This window comes from Lepisosteus platostomus, chromosome 8, assembly GCF_059453375.1.
Source record: "Lepisosteus platostomus isolate fLepPlt1 chromosome 8, fLepPlt1.hap1, whole genome shotgun sequence".
NCBI lineage: Eukaryota > Metazoa > Chordata > Actinopteri > Semionotiformes > Lepisosteidae > Lepisosteus > Lepisosteus platostomus.
The window spans coordinates 41,780,925-41,805,072 of record NC_142618.1 but is presented as its reverse complement, the minus strand read 5'-3'; the positions used below and the strand labels follow the sequence as shown (position 1 = coordinate 41,805,072).

Sequence of the window (24,148 nt, the reverse complement as noted above, 5' to 3'; positions counted from 1 at the left end):
GTACCTTCTCTTGGTAGGAATGAAACACTACTGAAATGAGCTTGTATAAATGTCACCTCAGCTACTTGTGACTTTTATCTGACATTTCACATTGTGTTGAAAGTGACCATAACTACTTTGTGTTTTGGTATAACTCAGTGTTACTATACTGATAACTGTATGCATCAATATTTCATATGAGGATATCATTTGCCACCTTACATAGAAATAAGTGAAAAATCAGAAATATTTTCAATACATTTTTTCATTTTTACCAAATTTATTAACCTTTTTATAAAATAATGTATGCATGAGAACACAAAATATTATATATGTGCCCTAACTTTTGACAAACCATAAGTGCATTGGTTTTTAATCTTTAGGAATTTTGCACACATACTCTCCAATGTGTATTGTGCTGCAGTACTGGTTCAGTAGTTCCCCAATGCTATTCTTAAACATTTCTTGCATCCACAACTCACTGATAATCATTGTCTGTGACTCATCACATTTTAAAAATCCTTCTGTCTTTTCTACCCAGAGCTCCTGAAGGTGGAAGCTGAATAGTTCTTAGTGATGTCTGTTAACTGGTGCAGAGATGCAGCTTGCCAGGTCTAAATACCAGAGCAGCTCCTTCTACTGTATGCCTGTAGTCAGTGCAGCAGTATCCTTATGTGAATCTTTCCTCTCATCTAAAAATTCAAATGGGTCATCTTTGAATTTCGTGTCTCAGGAGTAATCCTTTGCATGTCAGCAGGTCTTGCCTAAAAGCTCTATAACAAACCACAATCAACTGGTTTCTCAGGCAAGTCGGCATAGAATTTCCAATAATCTTCGGTATGCCCTCTCTCCAATAGCTGTATCTGTTGTCCTTTTATGCCTGGGTTTAGATGTTTGGTGATGTGCTTGAGACTGAAACGAAATCAGAAAAGAAAGTCATCAAAGCAACATGATTCAGTCTTAATCTTAGGTTTTGGCTAATAGAAAGCTAGTGTCTGCCTTTTCTGATCCTCAGTAGAAAAAAGGTACTGTAGGTCAAATAGGATCACTGTGCAACTTATTTTGTTCACATTATCAATATTAGACATTCCTGCATCAGTAAATTAAAATTAATTAACTTATCATTTCCTTATATTGATGTATTATTATGCATGATCCTTAAATGTGCAAATTATCACATTTTCCAGATAATTTCAGATGTTTCAAATGCACATACTGTATACAAGCAGAGATTAAGCACCATGATGAAGGATGCCACATTGTATAGAACTCAAACTCATCCAGCCCAAAGTGGTAGAGAGATGTGTTATCCATTCATTTTTTAACGGGTTAATCCGATTTAGGATCGTGTTGAAGCCAGAGCCTATCCCACCAAGCACTGAAATACACCCCAGATGGGATGCCAGTCCACTGCAGTGCAAACACAGACACGCACATACTCACACCAAAGCTAGTTTAACCAAAAGCCAATTAACCTACCAGTACGTCTTTGGACTGTGGGAGGAAACCAGTTCACCCAGAGGCACCCCAGGTCCAAAATGGAACTCCCCCAGTACTGACCAGTGTGCTACCATGGTGCCCAAGAGTAGAATTCTACTAATCCACACCTCTAGTTCATATGCAAAAGCAGAACTCAGTAAAGAGAAGCCCTGGCTCTGATATCGCTGAGATGGATATTGCTGAAATAATTCAGTATTTAAAGCTGCTGATGTTCCCAAAAAAGTATATTTAATATGACGTGAACATCAATCCATTTTCTTACCGCTTTATCCAATACAGGGTCACAAGAGAGCTGCAGCCTATCCCAGCAAGCAACAGGCGCAAAACAGGGTACACCCTGGACACGATACCAGTCGATCACAGCGCAGACAGACACAGACATGCACACACTCACACCAGGGCCAGTTTTCCCAAAAGCCAATTAACCTACCAGTATGTCTTTGGACTGTGAGAGGACACTGGACCCAGAGGAAACCAATGGCGACATAAAAGCTCCTCGTACATAGCGCCTCAGGAATTGAACCCAAGCCCCCAGTGCTGTGAAGTTACGATGCTATCCACTGCACCACCGTGCCACTAGCATGACATAAACCATAACACTAGCACAAATATGAAAAAATAGGAAAACAAACCTTACTTTTCCCTTTGCAGGTCAGTTTTCCTACAGTGTGGAAGGCCATTTCTAGAGGGGCATCCTTAGTGTCCCCAAAGTGCACGGCCTTCACAGGCAGCGAGTTTTTGTCTCTGAGAAAACCCTCATCCATCCTCCAGACGTGATCATTGCTGTCACAGTTACACAGGCGCCCCATTCCAAAGCATGTACCTGTGGACAATACCAAGGCAGTTAGATTGCAATTCTTATTAGGACATTATAAAAAATTAAAAACAAAAGATCTACCATGACTTAAAACTGGAGTATGCTATCTTGTTGCAAAATCTACACATTTACATTAGTCTAATTCTTAGGTTCTGCAATGCAAATACAAATTTGGATGTCAAACAATTTTCAGTAGCTAATAATAAAAGCATTATTATTATAACATTGAACCTGAAAAAAATGCTACAGCATTAAAAGAATGTTATCCTAAGGCACTCTACTTTTGTAGAGGCCCAGAAGCCATATTTCTGTTAAGCTACGTTTGAATATTGAAATTACGAATAAAGGTATTTCCTTTTAAAAGAATCTGATCTCTAATGCCTGCTAAACCTTATGCAGGTATAATGTGCTTTGCAAAAGTATTCAGACTCCTATGGTGTATCACTTTGTGAAATAACACTGATGCATACATCAATCGAGCTATTTTCTAACCACTTTATCTGATACAGGGGTGCAGGGGAGCCAGAGCCTAGTCTCAGCATGCAACAGATACAAGGCCTGGACAGGATGCCGGTCCATCACAGGGCACACACTGACTTAAACATACACACGCTCACACCAGGGCCAAAGTTCCCAGAATCCAATTAACCTACCAGTAAGTCTTTGGAATGTGGGAGGGAATCAGAGCAACAAGAGAAAACCCATGCGAACACGCAGATAACACTGAAACCATGCATACGCATGGTAAAATTAATACTTTACTCAAAACCTGGGAGTTCAAACGGAAAACTTTTAAGGGTAAGATAACATAGTAAATGTCAGAAAAAAATAAAGAGCTGATAAAATGTTGATTGCAGAAGCATTCAGACCTGTGAGCTCTGTATTTGGTGTACATACTTTTGGTAGCAATTACACAAGTCTTAGGTAAGTTTGCGCACCAGTTTTTGCAATTTTTACTCACTCTTCTTTGTAGATTTGCTTACAATGTCCCATTTTATTGAGTATCGCTTATGGGCAGCAGTTTACAAGTCCTCCCACAGATTCTCTGACTGGGCCACCCAAGCACAAAGCTTTTTTTATTCTTAAGTAACTCCAGTGTAGCTTTGGCTTTGTAATTTGGCCCATTGTCCTGCTGAAAAGTGATGTTTTGCCCTTTTTATGGTCTTTAGCAAACTGAGGCAGGTTTTCTTTTGAAACTGTATTTGACTCCCCATCCAAGTACTGGCTCTTTCAAGAAACAGCTCGATGAGATCGTTGGATCAATAAGCTACTAATTACCACATGGGCTACATAAGCTTGTTTGCTCTTGTTTCTTATGGCATTCATGACTAGGTAATACACTGTGCTGAGTTTGTTATAGTTATAACTCTTTGCATTTAGACCAAAAAGGTTCAGTTTCATTCCACCTCACCACATAATCTGTTGACACATCTGCAGTATCAATTAAATGCTTTGTGAAACACCATGCAGAATTTTAGATGGGTTTTCCACTCTGCAATTTAGGCCAGCTTTGTGGAGTAGACATTATATTCTTGGCTCAGGGCTCCCGCCTATACTTTGGGAGCCAATTCACCCAGGCCACAATCTGTTTTCACCCCTGGGTTCTGGTAGGAGGTATCGCAGTATCAGAACACTGACAGATAGATTCAAAAGCAGTTTCTTCCCCCCAGCAGTTCGCATCATTGACAGCTCAAATTAGCACCTGCACAAGTTAACACCTGCACTTTAAGGTACTGCACTGTTTGCAGTATGTCCTGTCTTGCCTGTATTATAACGTATGTTGTCTAAATTTATTGTGAATGTCTGTTTGTGCCTATTTTTTTCTCTTATGTTACTGGGTACAGCTGAATGAGTAAGCATTTTAATACACTTGTTGTATATGGGAAATAAATCTTGAGTATTGAATCATGGACATTCCAGGTACTTTTAATTTATTGGAAATTTAATCAACTGTATTCACAGGGATATTCAGAGACTTCAATATTTTTTTACTCTCTCCTGATCTGTGCTTTTCAATGAATTTCCCTGAGTTGCTTTTTGGTCTTCATGGTTGAGTCTTTGCTTTAAATCCACTACCTGACCAGAGAAACTCACACAGACACATGTCTTTATTCTGAAATCATTATAAATAAAATGTATGCACACCATTTATGCATACAAACAATGCAACGGAATCTGTATCACTCTTGATTACTAGCTATCATGGCAGTAGGTTTTGCAGAAATTTTATTCTGAATTAACTTTATACATCAGAATAGAAGAGCATAAAATCTGGATTGGAGAAGGAAGCAGGCAGGGAGATGTGTGTTGCTTTTATATAGTACTGTACGTATATACGGGTACTGTATACTGTATGTAGTTCATAATGACACAACTCCTTTTATCACCTCTTAAAAGGAGAAATATGGTACAAAATATCAGTTGTAAGCAGTGTCAAACTGAAGGTCACATATTAGGATGTGCCGAAAGTTGTGTGGAAACACTACTGAGCTCTAATCAATATGTAGTTAGAAAATCAGGAGTCAGCTACAGTATATCTGCAATTCAGTCTCAGATATTGAGTCCTCAGTGCTGTTTAGCTGCCTTTAAATAGGAAGGCATTTGCATATAAAAGCACAGTGTAATCAGTAAATGAGAGAGGTAAAACACTGATTCATTGGTGACATTAGTGAAAACAGTACAAATGGTGATATATACTGTACAAAAGGCATCTTTATGTGGCTTAGACCGAAAAGACTGCACTGAAAAACTAATTTCTGGGATTAGTAGTGTGGAACTATGAACATTTTTGGATCATATAACTATCATATAATGATCTATTACATTCTGAACTCCAGTTCCTCAGAAAATGTGACTTTTGTTTCACATTGGATTACCCCCCTTTAAATGAAAAAATAAATTTACACAGTAAAATATCTTATTTGGTGTTTTCATTAATTTATTTATTAATGGTGGCTGGATGAGGTTTTTAGATAAGTTCACCACCAACAACAGGCTAGATGGGCCTTATGTTATGTTCTTATGTTCTAATGAGCATTATATAAACTAAAGCAAACACCCGTTTGCCACAAATAGATCCATGGAAAAATGAATCCATATGAATTAACCACACCAAACATGCAGACTCTGCAATGAGTGAGAGCTGTCCGTCAGGCTGACTGAGGACAGAAGCACAAGATGGCGGGCTCAGTCACCTGTCATGCCACACGCACAGCTCCCACTGTTCCTCTCAGCTCCTCCCCAGTCCAACATCTTCTGCCCGTCCCATGAGACCCACCAGCCCCAGCCAGACTGAACGAAGCGAGTGTGCCGACAGTCCAGCTGCAGGACGAAAAACAAGGTTCAGGCTCTGCATTTCCTCAGGGGACACTAGTTCAAAGCAGTTTAATCCAGTTTAATCCTGTCCACAGTTCAACGGCTAACACAAATGATTCTGAACACAAATATTTATCACACATGTCCGTGAAATCTAATGACAGGGGTGTCTGAAGATTTGTGGGTATTTTATACAGGCAAATGAAGAAAGTTTAACAATTGTTTGTCTTGCTACTTTTCAGTCTAGATAAGTCTTGGCATTGCTGTAACTGGGTAGAGTTTGTGCAAATGAGGTCTATGAAAAACTTAACTCTTCATAACCTGTCAATTAAAGAAATATACCAACCTCATCGTTGCTTCTGAGGGAGGCTTCAGGAAAGAGCTATTTTGACTTCTCAACATTAGTTTGAAAACATTCTACAGCAGACGTTTTAACAGCTGTGCAGCTGTCTTCTCTCCTGCTCTCTGCTCCCAGCTCACCTTGACATACTGCTGGCAGGACCTGGACACTTGTGTTAAGGCGTGGAGCTGAGGGAGATCTGCTTCGTATTGGAGCTCTTTCCTGTAACAGCCTTTCTCTTCGCAAGGAGCCACACGCATGCGGTGCCCACTGTTGTGACTCACCACTGTGATACCTGAGTCAGGAGGACACAGCCCAGCAAGGTCACAGATACACCTTCATTAGTGTTCTAGCAGCAAGCACAGGGCCAGCACAAGGTGGCGCAAACTCAAAGAAGTCACACTGTGGTAGAGACAATATACACAAATGGTAAAAGAATCATAGTACTACGATACCCATCAACAAAACAAAGGATCTGGAAATTGTATCGCGAAAGTGAGATGGCAAAATCCAGTTTTATTTCAATTTAAGCGGTAAGAGTGCTGCAAGAATCAGCAAAAATTTGCTTAACACAGTAAAATCCAGATCCAGAGGATGAGTGCTCACAAAGTACAAAAATGTACTTCAGAAATTGAAATAAATGTTGCTAAGAAAATGCTTCTGATTCAAATTAAAAAAGCTCTCTCTCAAAATATCTTACGAGGCTGAAGTTGGTTTCTTATTTGCCAGATTATGCGCGTTTTTCGTTCCACCTTAAATGCTGCTGCAGTGATGTTATGTCGCCTTTCGCCTGTAGATGGCTCTCTTCGGTCAGGACTAATCCAGATGGAATACTGTAGACATCCTCAGTGAAAGGGGATATCCAAATAAATAGCGACTGTCCAAATTGTATTTTTGTATGGAATATATGTCAGAAAATCGCAAAACCAATTTTAAAAACTCACAATAACACGAACTTGCACTGGGAAAAGGTGATTGCACTTTCTGCTGTATTGCTATGGCCCTCCCCCCTGATTATAAAAACGTCTCACCATTCTGACACTGTGGTGTGACACACAATGTAACAGACTCTCAAAATACTGAAGTATAAGATAATCTACTGTACCGTTTTTTTAAAAAGTCCCCCTGACCATCATGTGAGGATTTATATTCAACAAAATAGCGCACCTTCTGCTGATTTCTTGTGACTATAGAAATGTTATATATCAGGTGGGTAGCTGCATCAGCCTATCTTTCTTACACACAAAGAAAGCTCCACAGCTGAAACCTTGTGTTTCCTTTCTTCTCTTTAGGCATGGAATATATCCTTAGTTGTTCCTTTCCAGCCTATGCATGCTGACGCAGCTACCCACCTGTTTTTTAACATTCCTGTAATCGCAACTATGAATGTCCACTGTGGGCATTTGTTCCATGATTATTTATTCTGGCATTGAAGCATATTTTATGTCATACCGAAGTGTCAAAAAAGTACAGTTTCACAACATGCTTCAGACAAGTTGCAAACTATGAAAATTTCACTGCAGAAAACAGATTTATGATTTAATTTAATTTCTCATTAAATTAATTTGGCTATACTGATCTATACATCAATTGCTGATTTATTGAAAAAGTCGTTTTGTTTTTCTGAACCATACTAAAAAATAAATATACAGATTTAAGTTGTATCATCCATATTTATCAGCCCCCAATTTATCTGAATTAAATTATATTCTGCAATAATATTATATCTACAGTACAAAATGTATTTACTTTATAAAGTATGTATATACTGTATATGACCCTGCACTTTCAATCCCTATCATTGGCCTTTACATGCTTTTTAACAAAGCAGGTTAGCAGGCAGATCTAAGAACAATGGTTAGAATTAAAAATATCCTTTAAGGAAATTAAGCAGGGAATGGTTTAAAACTGGGAACTCTTACCTGGGATTCGAGTAACTAGATAAATGCAAGATAGCAATTAAAAGAACAGGTGAAAAGTCATCCAAGAATGCTAGGTGCGATGTGTTGCTTCTATTAGGCTTCAGTTTACCTGTCAGTGGGTCAGAAGCCATATCACAGTACACCTCGAACTGGGAGAACCCCTGTCCTGGCCCATCTGGGTCAATGATGTATCGCCTTGACTCCACAAAGCCAGCCTCCTTCAAAGCTGCACAAGACTCCAGCACTGGATCCAAGGTCTCTGCACGATGTCAACACAGATAGTTAAGAGAGTAGAAGTAAAGCTTTTATCTTTTACTCAGCTGGGTGCTAAAGAGTGGCACAGCGGTACAGTGGTGAGTATTGCTGCCTTGCAATACTGGGGCCTTCAATTAAATACATCTGTGTGGAGTTGATATGTTCTCTCCATGGCCATGTGGGTTTACTCCAGGTGCTCCTCCCATAGTCCAGTGATACACTGCTACATTAATTTGTTTCTGGGAAGACTGGCCCTGGTGTGAGTGTGTGCGTGTCTGTGTCTGTGTGTGCCCTGCAATGGACTGGTGTCCTGTCCAGGATGTATCCTGCTTTGTGCCCATTGCTTGCTGGGGTAGGCTCTTTTTTTCCCTTGTGACTCTGATTTGGAAGAAACAGTTAGAAAATGGATTGATGGACAACAGGGCAATAACGGCATGCTTTTGTGCCCTTGCTCTTGTCAATTGACAGTAAAATCCATATGGCATATTTAACAACTGCAGTGTAACCTTTTTTATAGCATGGGCTAGAACCCTGTAAAGACAGGGTAACACCCTTCTAACAAATACAGTACAACAGTTATGTTCAGTACATAACTCTCAATGCATCAGACAGAGGTGTGCTCTGAGCACTGCAGAAATAAGTTTCACTGGCAGGCAGTGCTGTAAAAGGAGAGTCGAGGCCTGCGTGTGAGAGACTGGAAAGTTTTCAAAATTAATACTATTATCTTTGCAGATAACCCTGTAGGTTGAGCATCACGGTGACACAATGAAATTAAGGCATCTATTAATATACAGCATCAGACAGAGCAAGGACCAATACTGGCAAAGTCAGATGTGATGCTTCTGTCACGAACACGGACTGAGATCCGTGTCAGGTCTTGTAGTAGACCCTATGCAATGCAGTAAGAGCTGGAGAAAATAGGAGGCAAGAAAAAGGGAACACACAGGGGTTTAATAGTGCATAAAATAATAGTGACAGTCCGTGAGACAGTGAACGTGGGAGACAAAGAACAGCATCCAAATCCAAACGGGTCCAAAGGCTGGTCAGGGCACAGTCTGAGGGACGCGACAAGGTTAAAGTCCCTGGGAGGGGGGAACACACAGACATACAAAACATGGAGGTCCAGGGGTGATGGGGCGAGATCCTCCAGACCCTGGGCTCAGGAAGCAGGAGGTTTTCGTGGTGCCAGGCGGGCCTCGCGACATCCTTACCCTAATGATGAGCCCCGAGGTCTGGAGGAGCTAGTCTTTAAATAATACACCTAAGAAGGTACACCTGGGGAGGTTAATCACAAGAACAATAACAATAACAGGAGTAGTGGAGCGCCCTCTAGTGAGGGATGTCAGGCGTGACAGCCTCACAAATGAAGGATCTGAGGTTTGATGCTGGCTTTGGCTGAATTTCTAAAGCAAATATTGACAGGTTGGACTGGTCGCTCTAAATTGCAAGTCACATCCTGTCCAGGAGAAGAGCAGTTATGTGTCCCATGGAGGCAGTCTCCGGCTTGCCACAGCCCAGACAAGGATTTCTGATCACGCATGGATGGCAAATTGTTAGTAATCAATGTATACGACTCATAAAATACAAATTTAGAAATAAATATACAGTACCGCCAGAGAACTATTTTTAATGTCGTTAATCAAGAATACTGTTGAACTGAAATCTGCTAAATTCAGTGTTTTTTGTCTTTATTTTAGTTATTTCTGTCCTCATAAAAAAACAAGACATTCAAAGGAATCAATGGAATTTCATGTTTTAACACCGAAGGTTGTTCATTACATTTGCTGAAAGACATAATCCATTGTTTTCAGAAATGAACCACATGAAGATGTTATGTTTGATCACAAAAGAAAACACCAAGACATCTCAGTTTCTAGTCATTTCTTTGTTCACACTTAAGAAATGTACAACAGCTGGAAACATGAAATAACATCTCTTAAAAGGGAATCGGATCTCTGAGTGCTTTAGTTTAATTGTGGGAATGCAGTCAGAGAATTTCTCAGCAATTAACTCCTCAACTGCTGGAAACCTAGACTGCATATCCACAAGAAGCTGTGCTTGTAAGATCAGATGTAATATTATGGATCCCCTTTAATTTTAAGTCAATTCGAAATCACACAATTATGACTGGTTTATATTTAAAATCCTCTTTCCTGAGTGCTTGAAATTTTAAATTCATATTGTGCCTGGATACATTCCAATCGGAACATGAAACGACTATGAGAGACTGAGGAATAAAAAATGTTGCCCAGCAAAAACTAGCCCAACTGCCTGAGTGATTGTGAATCCAATTTTTAGCATTGAATGGTGACATTGATTATCATGTCATATGAAACCATGTGTCTTCTGCTTTGCCGAATTTAACAATGTTGCCTGAACAAAGAGTAAGGCAGTTTGCTGGGTCAGTTTCCATCTTTGTGAAGAGTGGTTGGGTTTGCACAACAATACATCTGTTAATTAATTTCTAATCACCTACAGTACCTGAGACTGGGGCTCTCCCTTTTCATGTACTTACTCTATATATTAATTGACAAGACCGACATATATCTTTAGAATGTCTTAAAATACAGTATGTTACACACTTGTTAATGAAGAAGTATGAACGATCCACTTTTATGATGTGATTCCTCTCTATTGTGCTGAGCTGTGTTATTTATTCAGGACTGATGTACTGTACCAAGCTGTGCATTAGCTGTGGCTTAAGCTCTTCATAATACTAAATCTGCAGTGTCAAAATAGGCAATCAGACAGAGAGAATGTTTTTGGCAAGATATGACAATGTTTCTTTGGTATTCTAAGGTCAATGTGACTTGTGCTGAGTAGGAATTGCAAAAAAGTTAGTGATAGTGTTAGCGTATAAAGAGAAGGAAATGAATTAGTAGTTCTAAATGAATATAAGACATATCAGAAGTTAAGACCTTCACAGAACATATTTGCTTTATGGCCTTACTTTGTCCAGTGCAGAACAGTTTTCCAATCGTGTGGAAGGCCATCTCCATTGGCATGTCTCGGGTGTCTCCTAATCTCACCTCTCTCATGGGCAGGGAGGCCTTGTCAGACAGGTAGCCTTCATCTGAACGCCACACCTCGTCATTAGCATCGCAGTTGCATGTCAGCAATCCAAGATCACAGTCACCTACAGATACAATATGTACGGACACACTCTATGTACAGTTGTTTTTCACATTATGCATTTAACAGTACCTATTATATAATTATAAGGAATATTTCAAATATATAAAATGCATTTTATGCATGCACACTATATGCTGTTTAGAATGTACTGTACGTACTTGCACTGAAACATGCAAAGCTTTTTATCATTTTATCCTTTTTATCATCCTTACGAAAATACCAAATGCATGGAAAAATCTTTTTCTCTTTTATACTTGTGAAGTCACTAAAAATACTTTCATTATTGTCACATTATTAATCGTATCAGCCACATTTGTCAAGTAACACATAGTGTTTCTCTGCCCTTTTGGATGAGCTTGGAACACAGTTCAGGGATTCTTAAAAGAAATAAGAGGTAAAACGGCAATAAGAGTTAAGAATCCCGATTTCAGTGGTAGAGAATGACCTAATAACCAGTATTACCTCTCTCTCCACAGGCACATTTCTTACTGTCCGTAGATGTGCTGCCCCAAGAGTTCATCCTGCGTCCATCCCAGGATACCCACCAGCCCCACTCCTCTCCCAGAAACCGGGTGTGGCGACATTCCAGCTACGCAGAGAATTGTGGGAGGTCTGTTAGAATTTTTCAGCAATAAAGGATTTTATTGCTGGACTATTGAAGGGACAACTGCTTGGAGGGGGTGTGGTCCCTTCACTCTGTTAGCATATATAAGGGGGGACTGGAGGAGAAGGGAGTACCAAGAGAAAACCCACACCAACGCAGGTAATACAGTATGTGCAAACTCCAAACAGGCAAAGGCACTTCTAGCACTCGGAAGGTTTGAGGCAGTCCTGGATATGCTTTTGGTAAGGGTCTAATGGCTTTTCTTTCATCCCCCACCAGGGCTGCCAATCAGCTTGACTCACTGCTACAGCTCAATCATCATACCAGCAGGGGAGAACTGAAAACATACAGTATGGGCCTTCCTGTGAGGCCCTCTTAATAAAACATGCTGACTCCACTGTTTGCAAAAATCTCTTACAAAGTCCACATGCAAGCTATAAAGAATCAACAAGGATGTCTAGATACGCCTCCTGAAAAGTTTGCACCTTTTGTACGTTGTGATCTAGGGAACTGACAGGCGTAGTTATAGCATGTCGCTCAGTGTAGCATGAGGAAGGCTGAACTTACTTTGACGAGTTGAGTGCAGGATTCAGAGGCCTGAATCAGAGACCTCAGCTGCAGCAGCGATGCCTGCCTGTACGTTATGTGCCTGGAGTAGCAGCCAGCCTTCTCGCAGGGAGAGACTCGTGTACGGCTCTCTGAGTCATGGCCCACCACGGTCACACCTGAGAAGGAAGCCTTGGTGAAGAGATCGTTTGTTTCCTGGCTTTTCTTTGTCCCTCACATGATCTCTCTCTTTGAATTCAAGCGGATGGAGATCTTGCTTTGATTTCCAGTCAGCCGCTACATTCCCACAAAAAAACAACAACTTTATTCTAACCACTTCTTCTAATTCAGAAGCAAAGCAGCTAGAGCCTATCCCAGCAAGCAACGGACTCAAGAGGGTATATCTTTCCGAGAAGCCAATTCATCTATGGAGCAAACCTACGTGAGCATGGGGAGAACATACAAACGCCACACATATAGCACCCCAGGAACCCAGGGCCCCAGCGCTGCAAGGCAGCAGTTCAAACCACTGTGCCACAATAACACCCACAATATATTGATTTGCAGCATAAACAGGGGACTGTATCCAAGCCTTGTTATAATGTAAAGCACCGTCTGGCATTTGAATATCCCTGCTTTTAGATGTATTTGCCACAATAATTAATGAAACACTTCAGGAACCTGAACCAAATTACTAACATCTTGGTGTTAAGTAATAGGGCTGGTGAACATCTGGAGGTGAGTTCTGGCCTTGACTCCCTGGCCACCAAGGACATACTACAAGGATGGTGATAGGAGAGGAGAGAAGCAGGGATGACGCTCTGTCTTCAAAGTTTATTTCACAACTCCAGAGAAACTGCAGTATTTCAAGTGGTAAGACTGCACAATTTCAAATGGTAAGACTACAGATTCTACCGTGATTTATGCATAGTTTGTAGTTCATTCTCATTAAGACAGTGTAAAGCACTAAAATAATTATTATGTACTGTATGCTGTAAGCCTACAGAAGCTAAACAGACACACTTGCTAATCCTCTCTTATCCAAACAAAATTAACCTTGTTAAGTCAGTCACTTAAGAGGGGATCGCACCATCAGCTCGTAGAGAGTTCATGTCACAGAAGACAGGGAAGGGCTCGACTCCCTGGTCCTCTCCATCTGGGTCAATGACATAGGTTCCAGATTCCAGGACACCAGCACTCCTCAGGATTGAGCAGGTCTCCATAACTACAACAAACAAACATGCCCTCACAGCTCTCATGTCCAGGAGAGCACCTGTAGTCTGATGCAGCTTCTTTATGAAACAAGCTAATTGGACAGCCTGAGGTCACACATGTTGAAATACATATAGGTGCCACTGTAAAGAAATGATATAGAAACCAAAATAATGCATATAATCATAATGACAAAATGGTAAATTACAAAACTGGTGTTAAATAAATTGTACTGAAAACAATGCCTTCAGACTCAATGCTTGCAATTAATACATTATTTCTAGGATGATATTTTAAAATAACTAGTAGGAATATCCAATAATGTTTTAAATTCCAACTTCATACGGGTAAAACTACTCAAGACCAGAGGCCCATAAAAACATTTAAAACAAGTATAAGAAAAAGAGTTTGATCCATCATGATGTCAATTTTTTTTATCTTTTTGACCACTTCTCTGCAAGAACCCTACAACAAAGCAACCACTCTGTCCTACCTATAAAATGTCAATAACGTCAACCCTGAAGCCTATCCACTGCTATTTTCTTTGGCTCAGGTCTGTGTGCTCACCCCGGACACAACCATCTTGATATTAATTCTCAACACAAATTTGAAACTGCAGTCAAATTCAATTAAAGCTTTCCTGTTTCTACGTTATGCCAAAAGATGGATTTGCTCAGCAATCACATGTAATAAGTTATATGCCTTGGATTTACCTGGTTGGTAAGTCCAACTTTTTTGGAGCAGCAACCTCCTTTTGTAATATGTCCCAGTGAAGTATGAGGCTGGAAAATGAACTTTATTTCTCAGCAACGCACTCGCACAATTGAACATTGCTGCACAAGTGTTAGATAGACATACGAGTCTCTGTACTTAAACGTATAATAACATTAGTGGTGGATATGGACACATCAGTATGCCATGTGATGCAAAATGACCTAAGAATAAACTTCCACAGAACAATCCTGTCTCACGTCATTCAGTTCCTACCTTGACAGTGGACGGCAGCTCTTTCTGTTGTACTACATTCCCGGCCCCACTTAACTTCACACTCATCCAGGGAGCTTTCATCCCCTGAGCATTCCACATAGGACACAGTCACAGGAGGGTCACGTGCTTGTGACTGGACCCTACAAATTGGAGAAAGATTCATGTCGAAACACCAAGGCTTTCTGTCCATGCGTGCTCAACGCCACCAAAGGCTCAGGTTGGAATGAGCTCACTTCTGTTGGAGGACATTGCGATATAAAAGATTCTTTAAAAATAGCTTCTGTTGCAACAGAGGAGAATGTGAGCCCCTTCGTAGCCTAAAACACACCAAATCTCACTCCTTTGCTCAACCAGCGAGGTATTGTTTTTTGGTCCTGCTAATTGAAGCCTTTACAAACAACAGGGGAAAAATACAGCATTAGGAGGCAAGATAAATGTAATTCTGCACATTATAAAAGTCTGGCAACTGCTGTGTGTATCCAAATCTATGATTGTCTGATACCTGTGTCCTGTGATTTCATTCAGAAATCATACCAAATATATGCTAATATGATTCTAATGTATTTAATGTATTCTATAGTAGTGTAGACTCATTGTTATCACAGACAGAGTGATACATCCCTGTACATCATTTGATTGAAGATGGCAAGCTGGTGAGGCTTCCTGTGGTATATCTACATAGTTTTTAATTGACTCTTTTTTGCTTAATGGCATCATGTTGGTCAGTACTGACTTTTTATTTAGTCAAATCTTTTCAGCTCGAGTGTAGCACTTAAAAATAAACAGAATCAAAACCCACAGTATTTTCTTAGTCACAGCTAAGTAGTCCATTTTAAGAAGAACAATTCTGGTTTAAAAATAAGAACAAGTCCTTCTTTTTTCCACATAGTTCCTGTCATGTTTTTGTAAAACGTAGGGCTATAAAAAGATTTGTAATTAATTTTGCCTGCAACTAAAAGCATTTTTTTGTCATTTCCTGTGTAAACAGACAACACTGATGCTTCACAATTCTGACTGGAGATCGTGAGTCAGCACATTGAAATGTGTTTCTTCTGAACAATACAGCCACCAAACGGTCACCATTGTAGTCAAATACCTGTACGCGATGGCAGCTCCAGGGAATCCCAGCTGTCGGCACACCACTGTCGCTTCCCTTTTTTCCCACTGCTCGGCACACACCCTCCCTAGCGCTCCACCGAAAGCCATTTCCACGAGCCCTTCAAACCGATTCCTGCCCCCTCGCAATCTAACACGGCCTGGAAGACCTCAAAATTTAAAAAAGGACCACGCATTCAGAACCTCGGAAAGAGCTTGACAAAATATTGTGCTCAAAATATTGAGCTAGACAAAAAATAGTTCAGAAGGAGGTCAAACCCTAACCTCCTCCACTTTTTCCTACCTACATCTACTATAGCACTCTTCTTGCCTCCTTGCTTGTGCACGCCTCATCCTCACTCTCCTTAAAGCAGGGGATGGAGGGAAGAGAGGGGAGCAGTAGCCCTATTCTTGCAGATGAGTTGTCATTTTCCTCCTCCCAGTGTGAGTTACAGTACCTCAATAAAACTCGCTATTCAAATCATGCCTCTTCTCTAACTCTACTAGACTTTGACTGAACTACTGATTGGAAGAAAGAACTGGGCAGGTACACATAAACTCACTGTAACAAAAAGGAGAATACAAGTTTGTAAATTGGCTCCAAAAAACATGAGTACATTAAAGTCCATAATAACCAGGTTCAGTATGAGAAAAGGGAATATCATGCATTTTCTTTTTACAGATTTTTTACAGATCTATTTACAACACCGGCATTGATTTAAGTCTTCAGTTTATCTAATAACATAATAAGTATATCAAATTGTTCATGACAAGCGTAATTGTAAGCATTTTATACACAATCGGACATTACAATAGAATTGCTATTTTGTGTTTTGTAAAGTTGACTACTCCATCACCCTTTCAATCTTTTGAATAATTATAACTATAGATCCTGCAAAGAACATCATGCAATTAAATAATATCTAAAGAAGAGATTATTTTAGAAAAGATGATGTAAAGCAACAAATTGAATTTACAAGGCAGTACCCAAAGCCTGAGTAATTCACATGTGTTTTCAATACAGTGTCATGAAAACCTATCCCATGTTACAAATTAGAAAAAAAATGTTATTTTTCCTATTAAACTGATGGATTATTCACTTTTTCACCATTGCTTCGCACCTGGAATAAGCTCAAGCTTTTGGGCCATTTTCTTCCCTTTGTAACACAATATATTTCCTACCCTTTTAGCTTTTCACTGAAAGGAACAAATACACTAATATGCTCTAAGTACGTTACAGTGCATTAACTGTAGTGTTCACTTCACCATCTTGAGTCGTCATTTGAACTTTTTTTTAAGTTAATGAGCGGATTTACTTGATGGAAGCTTCATTGAATGAAAGCGGACTGAAAACCCATCAAGCTCCACAGAGGCGTCCGATCTCAACTGCACCGTCATGGTGTTGGATGATGATCTGAGTGGAGGTGGCAACTGCGACCCACAAAACCTGACAGACAAAACAGCAAAAAAAAAATGACATCAACAGAAGCGATTACAATGAACTGTCAAATCACTGCCTGGTGGAGCCCAGTCATTAAGTAATGGCTGGTTCCCAGTATTTTTTCTTTTAATTTAGGTCTGAGAACTGTTTCTCATCTTGTTAAAACAATCTATTGTAATGCAAAATTTAGATGGGGGAAGAAGTTCATCCCACAAAGTGAAACTGATATGCTGTTGTGGGGTTACCTACCATTGGTTTTGCCTGTTCTTGTAAAAGTGAAAACCAGAGACCCCCTTTACAAGTTCCTATCAATGATTAGAGACTATAGGGGTTTTCACTGTGTAGCAGATCAAACTTTATCACAGACTCCTGTGCTGAAAAGATGTCACTCAATCAATCACCTCACAGCAACAGTCATAAACCATCCCAAATGTCCATTTCATTCCTTCAAGTTTTGCAAGAGCTTAAAATGACAGTTTGGCCTTAAGAAGTCTTTGGTTGAAACTGTATATGCTCTTATGAAGAACATCAAGTCAGGAGTAAGAGAATAAGGAAAAATTGGTCAAAAGTAAATGATTTTTTGTGGGGTTCATAACGTTTTATGTCAGTATTTCCACGTTTTGTAATTTGAGTATTTTTCTGTATATTATATTTTCACTCATTTTTAATACCATTGTAGGTATAATCCATGTTTCTCTCCTCTTTTTTGTTGTTTAGCTGAGATGGCTGACTTTCGTCTTCTTTTATTTTTTCCAGCAAAGCAGTTTTCTGAAAGCGCTACTTAAGGGCTAAAGAGAGGACATGATACTGCGTTGCACTGGTCTAATTGCACAGTGCTTTAGCCACAGGTTCCCAGGCATAGTGCACTGCAGATTGAACTGCCTTTTGCACAATCCTGACAGTTATCTTTAAAACATCTTTTCTACATCTTTTCCTTGAATTGGCTGTCAAAATGAGAGGTAGCAAAATATACATGGAAAGAAAAACAGAGAATCACACTGAATAAACTTGATGCCCAAGTAAGGAAACAACAGGGGAAAGCAAGTGGTATATGAACATGTCCCTGAAGCCCACTTGAAAATGGAATTTAACAAATTAAAAGAGTATACATTCCAGTATCCCAGTATGTATCCCAGTATCCCAGTATACTGTATGTCAGTGAAATTCGTCATTAGATTTTTTATGTTCTGGCTGACTTTAGAATCTCAGTTGTCATCATTGTTACCTGCCTAGCTCCACTCCCTCCTCTCGTTTGCCATCAAAGACGGTGATGAAGTCATACTGGCAGCCCTTGTGCTCCTCCAGCGCCATTGAGTGAAATGCCAAGAGAATGAGGTGCCCAGGAGGAGCTGTGACCTTCCAGGTGCAGTCCATATTACTCGGGTATGACTGAGGAAAACCAGGGCTCTGGAACTCCCCCTTATCTCCCTGTAGCACACCTCCACAGGACACTAACATGCATAAAGCAGAAAATTAATACAAGATGAACTATCTGCACTTCAGAATTCTGTGGAATAACACAGCAGTGCAGTGATGTGATTTGGTCTTTACTCCCACTGCACAGGAAGTCAAAATCAATAAAAAGAGTTTTTTTCCTCAAACAGGTTAGATCATAGTCCTCATGGGAACTGTGCCCACCTTTCTGAGAAAAATGGCACCAGTTCAGCACTAAAGAAAACTCACTTTCAAATAAAATATCCATGAAAGAATAAAAAACAGAAGTTTAAACACATTAATATAATGGCACATCAAAAAAAAAGCTGTAAATCCTTTGCTAATGGGGTTGTTTCCTGATTTCCAAGACAAGGTCCAAATATAACATAAAGTGAAATTAAAAGATTGCTTTTCTCAGACAATGGGCTTTACACAGCCAAAACATCTGACACATGCTTGAATGAGAACTCTCTCACTATGATAAACCTGTAGCAAGCCTTATTCTTTTCCCAGTGGGCAAAGTGTCAACTCCATAGAATACAGCCCTGCAAATTCTCTATTTGGAAAATTAGACTCATTATGTACAATTGAATGTGCTGTTTTAGGACTCCAGACCACTCTCTAAACTGGTCTAAACCTACCTGGTGGCACCTCAGAGCTGCCTATAACTGTGGTGGCTTCATGCTGCCTACCAGTATCAGTGAGAACTGTTACAGGTGTTTTCTCTGGATGGTCAGGTTGATCAGTGGCAGAATTTAAATCTTGGACAGGATCGTGGCTTCTTGGATAAGAAGGAGAGGTGGCTGTGACGTGAAGCTCTTTCATCTGGAGTTCTTCCGCGGATGCTGTGGACATTAAATGAGCACTGGCTTTAGAGGAGTCAGTCAGTATCTGGCTTACTGCTGTTGCCTTCATCAGTGCAGGCGATGAAATGTAAGATCCTTTAGTCTGAGCCACAGCAGAAAAAGAAGTAGTTTGAATTTCACCACCTTGTTGAGCCGTGTGTATGGTTGTGGATGTGTCCAAAAACATGGTTGTCCCTATAGATGAGGGTGTAGCACTGGTGGTTGCCATCCATGTACTATGCTGAGATGAAGAATACACAGGGGTCACTGGGTGTTCATGTTCTTTAAATGTCTGTGCTGTGGACACTGAGGGTATGTACCCAACCTTGTCTGCAACAACAAGAGATTTATGCAAAAACTGCTCGGCTGCTGAGCCTAAGCCATTGTCTTGGCCAGTTCCAGTGGAAAAAACATTTTCTCTTTTGCAATCGATCTGTTCTGTAGAAGCCCTAACATCATGCATGCTGCTGTTCAAAAATAGTCTGTCAACATGGTCAGACCTCTTTTGGCTGAACTCAGGGTTTTCTTTATTAATTGGAATGGATTTAACTGTTATTATTGGATCTTCAGTCCACACTTCGTCATACTCTCTAGCAGCATGTGATGAATGTTCCTGATGTACAAGAGCAGTCATTTTATTAACTCCCTCTTTTACACTTGTTCCATTAACTCCCTCTTTGTGATGGACATTAGCTTCACTCACTGTAGTTATATTCTCATGGTGATATTTTTTCTCCTCTTCTGGGGAACCAAAAGTAAGATTTACTTGTGGTTCATCTGGGCTTAGGGCTAATGTGGCTCTGGAACTCTCTGTATTTCCAGTGGTAGTCAATTTAAACACTGGAGTCTTTGTTGGTTTCACAAACTCAAATAAACTTCTTTCAGAAAATGCTTCTTGTCGGTTAGTATATGTTTCTGTTGTCTGCCTTTCATTAGATACAGCAGCAGATGTTACCTCGCGCAATTCTGGTGAGGTATTAGGCTGATATGATGACATTGAGAACATCGTGGTTGTTGTGTAAGTGCTTTGATTGATATCTTTCCTCAATGAGGGATGTATAATATCAATATTGTCACCCTGTGTTTGTTCCGCGTTATCTTGCTTGTACAGTCCCTGTGTAGGCAGTGGAAGAGCATGTGACATTAGAGAATCAGAAACAAAGGACGCACTCACAGTTCTGAAGGGACCCACCAGTTTGACATCTGTTATTTTGGATTCAGGCACTGCATTATGGGGGGTGGTTTTTAACTGTACAGAAAACAGAGGGGACCCGGGCATTTTACTGCTCAGGATTTCAAATCCCTCAGTTGCCTGCTCTACCTCTGCAGCCCCTGTCATTGCGTCCTGAAGCAGAGGTTCCATTGTTTGCCTCTCCTTGATGCTTGATGCCATTTCCTGATTTCCATCATCGGGAATGTTAAATGGTCCATCTCTTGCTCTGGTTAATCCATTAGAACTTTCAGATGAACCAGATCTCATGCCATTCAAAGTTGTTGTAACAGGGCTGTTGTTATTAAAGCCTTTTGCATCCCCTCTGGTCCAGGAGTTTCCAGTGTCTGCAGTTTTAGTTCCCGTTTTTCTCCTCCTCAATGTACTTGTAATTGTAAAGTAGCCACCACTAACATTTTGAATTTCAGCGTTTTCGCTTGCTGCTGAGCTCTGTGCTGTTGGGAAAAACGTCGGGTAAACAGAGCAGTTGTTGTCCTCTTTGTAGCAAAACACATCCCATCTCTCTAGCAGGTTTTCCCTAATTCCGTATGTGATGATGCCTGTGTGATTCTGGCCACAATTCCAGTTCTTGTGAACTCGAGGGTAGGCCACCTCAGCCGATGAAATCCACCCAGCCCTGCACTCTTCCAGCCCCTGTTGATACGCGGTAAACAGCTGCATTCTGTCAGCTAGTGAGGCTGCAAAGTCCTTTTCGCAGGCTTCTTTAGCTTCCTGGAACGTCAGGCTGTAGCGAATATTACGATCATAGTGAAACACACCAGCCACGCGTCCTGCAATAATAAAACCGGCAACAAAGATTCACACAATCAAAGAACTTTTAACTACACTCTGAATGAAGAGGAAGCCCTCTTTAACAAAAAAAAAACAACCACTTCACCAATTAAATTAAAACCATTAAACCCGTTTCTCCAAATGTTAATCTGTTTTAATACACAGGCGTTTTTTGACACACTGTATTATTTTTCATTATATTGGAAACCATTTTTATTGTTCAATTATAAAGAAAAAATGTATTTATGTGACAATACACTGGAAAAACTCTGAGCCCTGCCCTGTAATGACAGCAAAAATAATGGTCAATTGGACTGGAACGTTTGCTCATCGGAGAAATACTGACCAAATCAATTCCTTCCTTATTCCTTAACAAATTGCTTTAGAAGTGTATGTAATGCAACAAAGTAGTCTGTTCAAATCTTACGTGACTTTTTGATTTTACTCTTACTCCATGGTTTGCATTCAGTGTAGCTTTTATTCTAAATCTGAAGATATACAGTAGTGCTGTGCGTAGTTTCTAATTAAGCACTTAGCAATATGACTTGAAGTGAACTTTTAATGATTCAAGGATTTGCAAAACCAGACTAGTAAATCAGTTATTTATAGAGTGGAAAACAAAAATCTGCATGACTGCTAATACATTTCTAGCATTTATCTTCTGTAGCATGCAAGTTGTCAGGAAAATGTGTTTCAAACAAACATACAGAATGTAGCAAGTTCACAAATAACAAAATTCTGTGGCACAAATAAAGCTGTTGCATAATTCGTATCATCCATCACATTAACCGAAGGGGAACAGCACTATTTTATCTAAATAAATTTCACTAAAGAATACCTACTGTAATATATACCCCTATAGTACCCCTAATTTTTCGGAGACTTTATTTTACAGAATTTTCTACGAGTGTTTAATATTTCAATCTTAAAATCCTTCACAGATTTTCAGAACGACTGCGTGTCATAAACAGAACAGCGACAAAATACTTACGGCTGAGGTAATGTTCGCAGCTCAGAGTTTCACAAAAAGCAGTGCGGATCGCGCACTGAAGGATCAGAAGAATCAGCAACATCTCTTGTCCACGTAAAACAAAGCATTTAAAATAAAAACCAACTTTTAAGTTGCAAAAATCACCTTTCTTTGCTACCTCTTGAATATACAAACAGAAATGCAATGCAAAGTAACAACGCCGTATGTAACTATCTTGCATATGGTAGAGCAGAGCAGAGCTCCCAGATGTTAAAAGACGATTTTGCGGAGTAAAGGAAAGGTTCAATGTCCGGTTAATTCCCTTTGGTGTTTTACACTCTACAGCAGGAAATCGGATTCCCCTGACAAATGGAAAAGTTCATTCTTGAAGCTACTTTGTTACAATGATTCTCTGTCACTAATGCATTGTGAAAATAACAATAACAGTGTGAGGGAAAAAAACATAATTAAGCCCTGAAGAAAAATTAAGAATGGTTGTAACGCCGAAAGGGCTTAGTTCTGCTCGTAAAATGCCACTTACAAATTTACGCATTGTGTGCGTACGACAAATAAGTTATTAAATTAAGTTAATTCACTCAGTTATTAAATTAAGGGAAATTCCAGTAAAACATTCAGTTTTTAAAATTTGTGTGAGATAAATTGTATACTGTTATAGAATCTGAAACTGTCTCGATTACCCGTTGGCAATAACGACTACAGAAGACACAAGTTATTCAGGTGAGAGTAAGTAGGTCATTATCATTATCATAAATAATATTATTGTTAGCAATTATATTGTAATTATTATAGACTGATTTATACAACTCGTGTATTTTTATTATTTGTACAGTGCATTGTATTTTTGTACTTTGGATAAACAAACTATTCACGTTGTTGCAAAAGACAAATGAGAAAGGGTCTGCCAATTAGCTAAAGTTATATTAAATGTTCCCAGCCATAACGTTTGTAACTTTTCAATACAATCTGCCATTAATGTAAAGCTTTGGAAACACTTCTTCAAAAAAGAAGTAACTCCCTAGACTTCAATGGACACCTCCTGTCTTTCGTTGTCTGTAATATTATCTGCATTAAAACAAGGTGTACATTTTTGTGCAATGATTGAACTAAACTCCCTAAATGTGATGCTTTATGGGATTCAGCATCTGTTAAATATACAGTATCAGATTAGGGGAATCGTGCCTCATACATAACCAATCACCCTTATTATATGTTTATACAGTAATATATAGAAATGCCTAATAGATTGCACAGATTTGATAGACATTTAACCAGTAAAACAATTAATTACTTTCTTCATATAAAAAAAAACATTAACCAAGTAAGGAAAAGGCAGAATTTTTGGTTTGATAGTTACTAAGAAAGACATAAACCCTTAAAACCAGAGAAAGCTATGTTCTTTGCTTTAGGAATAGCCACTAAAAAGGCAGGTGAGCTCTAAAAAAGAGATAATGAACTGCAGCATCCAGAGTCCTTATGCCTCAATACTAAAAAAGGAGTTACATTTCATATTTAAATGCAATATTTAAGTCCAAAGACATGAACCAGAATGTGTGTCAGCTTTTGCCAAAATTAAGCAAATTAACATATAGAATACTCTGAAAAAAATTTCAGAAAACAAGGCTGTTTTTACCTGTTTTTTACAAATGATTTTATGAAACACTACACATACTAAAACTAAATGATTGATTCAACAAAAAAGCCCTCTCAGCTATCAGGTTTCTAGTCAAT

The 24,148-nt window shown here is 39.5% G+C and overlaps 2 protein-coding genes across 2 annotated transcripts; both read right to left on the bottom strand.

Moving 5' to 3' along the window:
* Positions 1 to 99: 99 nt before the first annotated feature.
* Positions 100 to 20,192, bottom strand: LOC148657346 (uncharacterized). Its single transcript, XM_088643469.1, has 14 exons — positions 19,224 to 20,192; positions 18,374 to 18,599; positions 17,024 to 17,154; positions 15,709 to 15,877; positions 14,613 to 14,752; positions 13,504 to 13,638; positions 12,435 to 12,592; positions 11,726 to 11,852; positions 11,079 to 11,264; positions 7,983 to 8,132; positions 6,092 to 6,246; positions 5,491 to 5,617; positions 2,117 to 2,302; positions 100 to 891 (listed from the first exon to the last, which is right to left on the bottom strand). Exons 1-14 carry the CDS (start codon positions 20,059 to 20,061, stop codon positions 866 to 868), a joined length of 2,754 nt encoding a protein of 917 aa, XP_088499595.1. The 5' UTR covers positions 20,062 to 20,192; the 3' UTR covers positions 100 to 865.
* On the bottom strand, positions 20,079 to 22,717 carry LOC148657345 (uncharacterized). Its single transcript, XM_088644424.1, has 3 exons — positions 22,421 to 22,717; positions 20,194 to 21,428; positions 20,079 to 20,102 (listed from the first exon to the last, which is right to left on the bottom strand). Exons 1-3 carry the CDS (start codon positions 22,638 to 22,640, stop codon positions 20,079 to 20,081), a joined length of 1,479 nt encoding a protein of 492 aa, XP_088500550.1. The 5' UTR covers positions 22,641 to 22,717.
* Between the last annotated feature and the right edge of the window lie 1,431 nt (positions 22,718 to 24,148).

Coding starts and splice junctions, on each gene's coding strand:
- LOC148657346 (XM_088643469.1), bottom strand. CDS start 20,061: ATGACTGCTCTTGTACATCAGGAACATTCATCACATGCTGCTAGAGAG. Junction 13,639..14,612: donor AGCTGCCGTCCACTGTCAAG/GTAGGAACTGAA, acceptor TGTTTGTTGTAG/TTATGGAGACCTGCTCAATC. Junction 6,247..7,982: donor GGCTTCTGACCCACTGACAG/GTAAACTGAAGC, acceptor CTCCTGACTCAG/GTATCACAGTGGTGAGTCAC.
- LOC148657345 (XM_088644424.1), bottom strand. CDS start 22,640: ATGCAAGATAGTTACATACGGCGTTGTTACTTTGCATTGCATTTCTGT. Junction 21,429..22,420: donor CTGCGAACATTACCTCAGCC/GTAAGTATTTTG, acceptor TTATTATTGCAG/GACGCGTGGCTGGTGTGTTT. Junction 20,103..20,193: donor TAAGCCCAGATGAACCACAA/GTAAATCTTACT, acceptor TCCATCACAAAG/AGGGAGTTAATGGAACAAGT.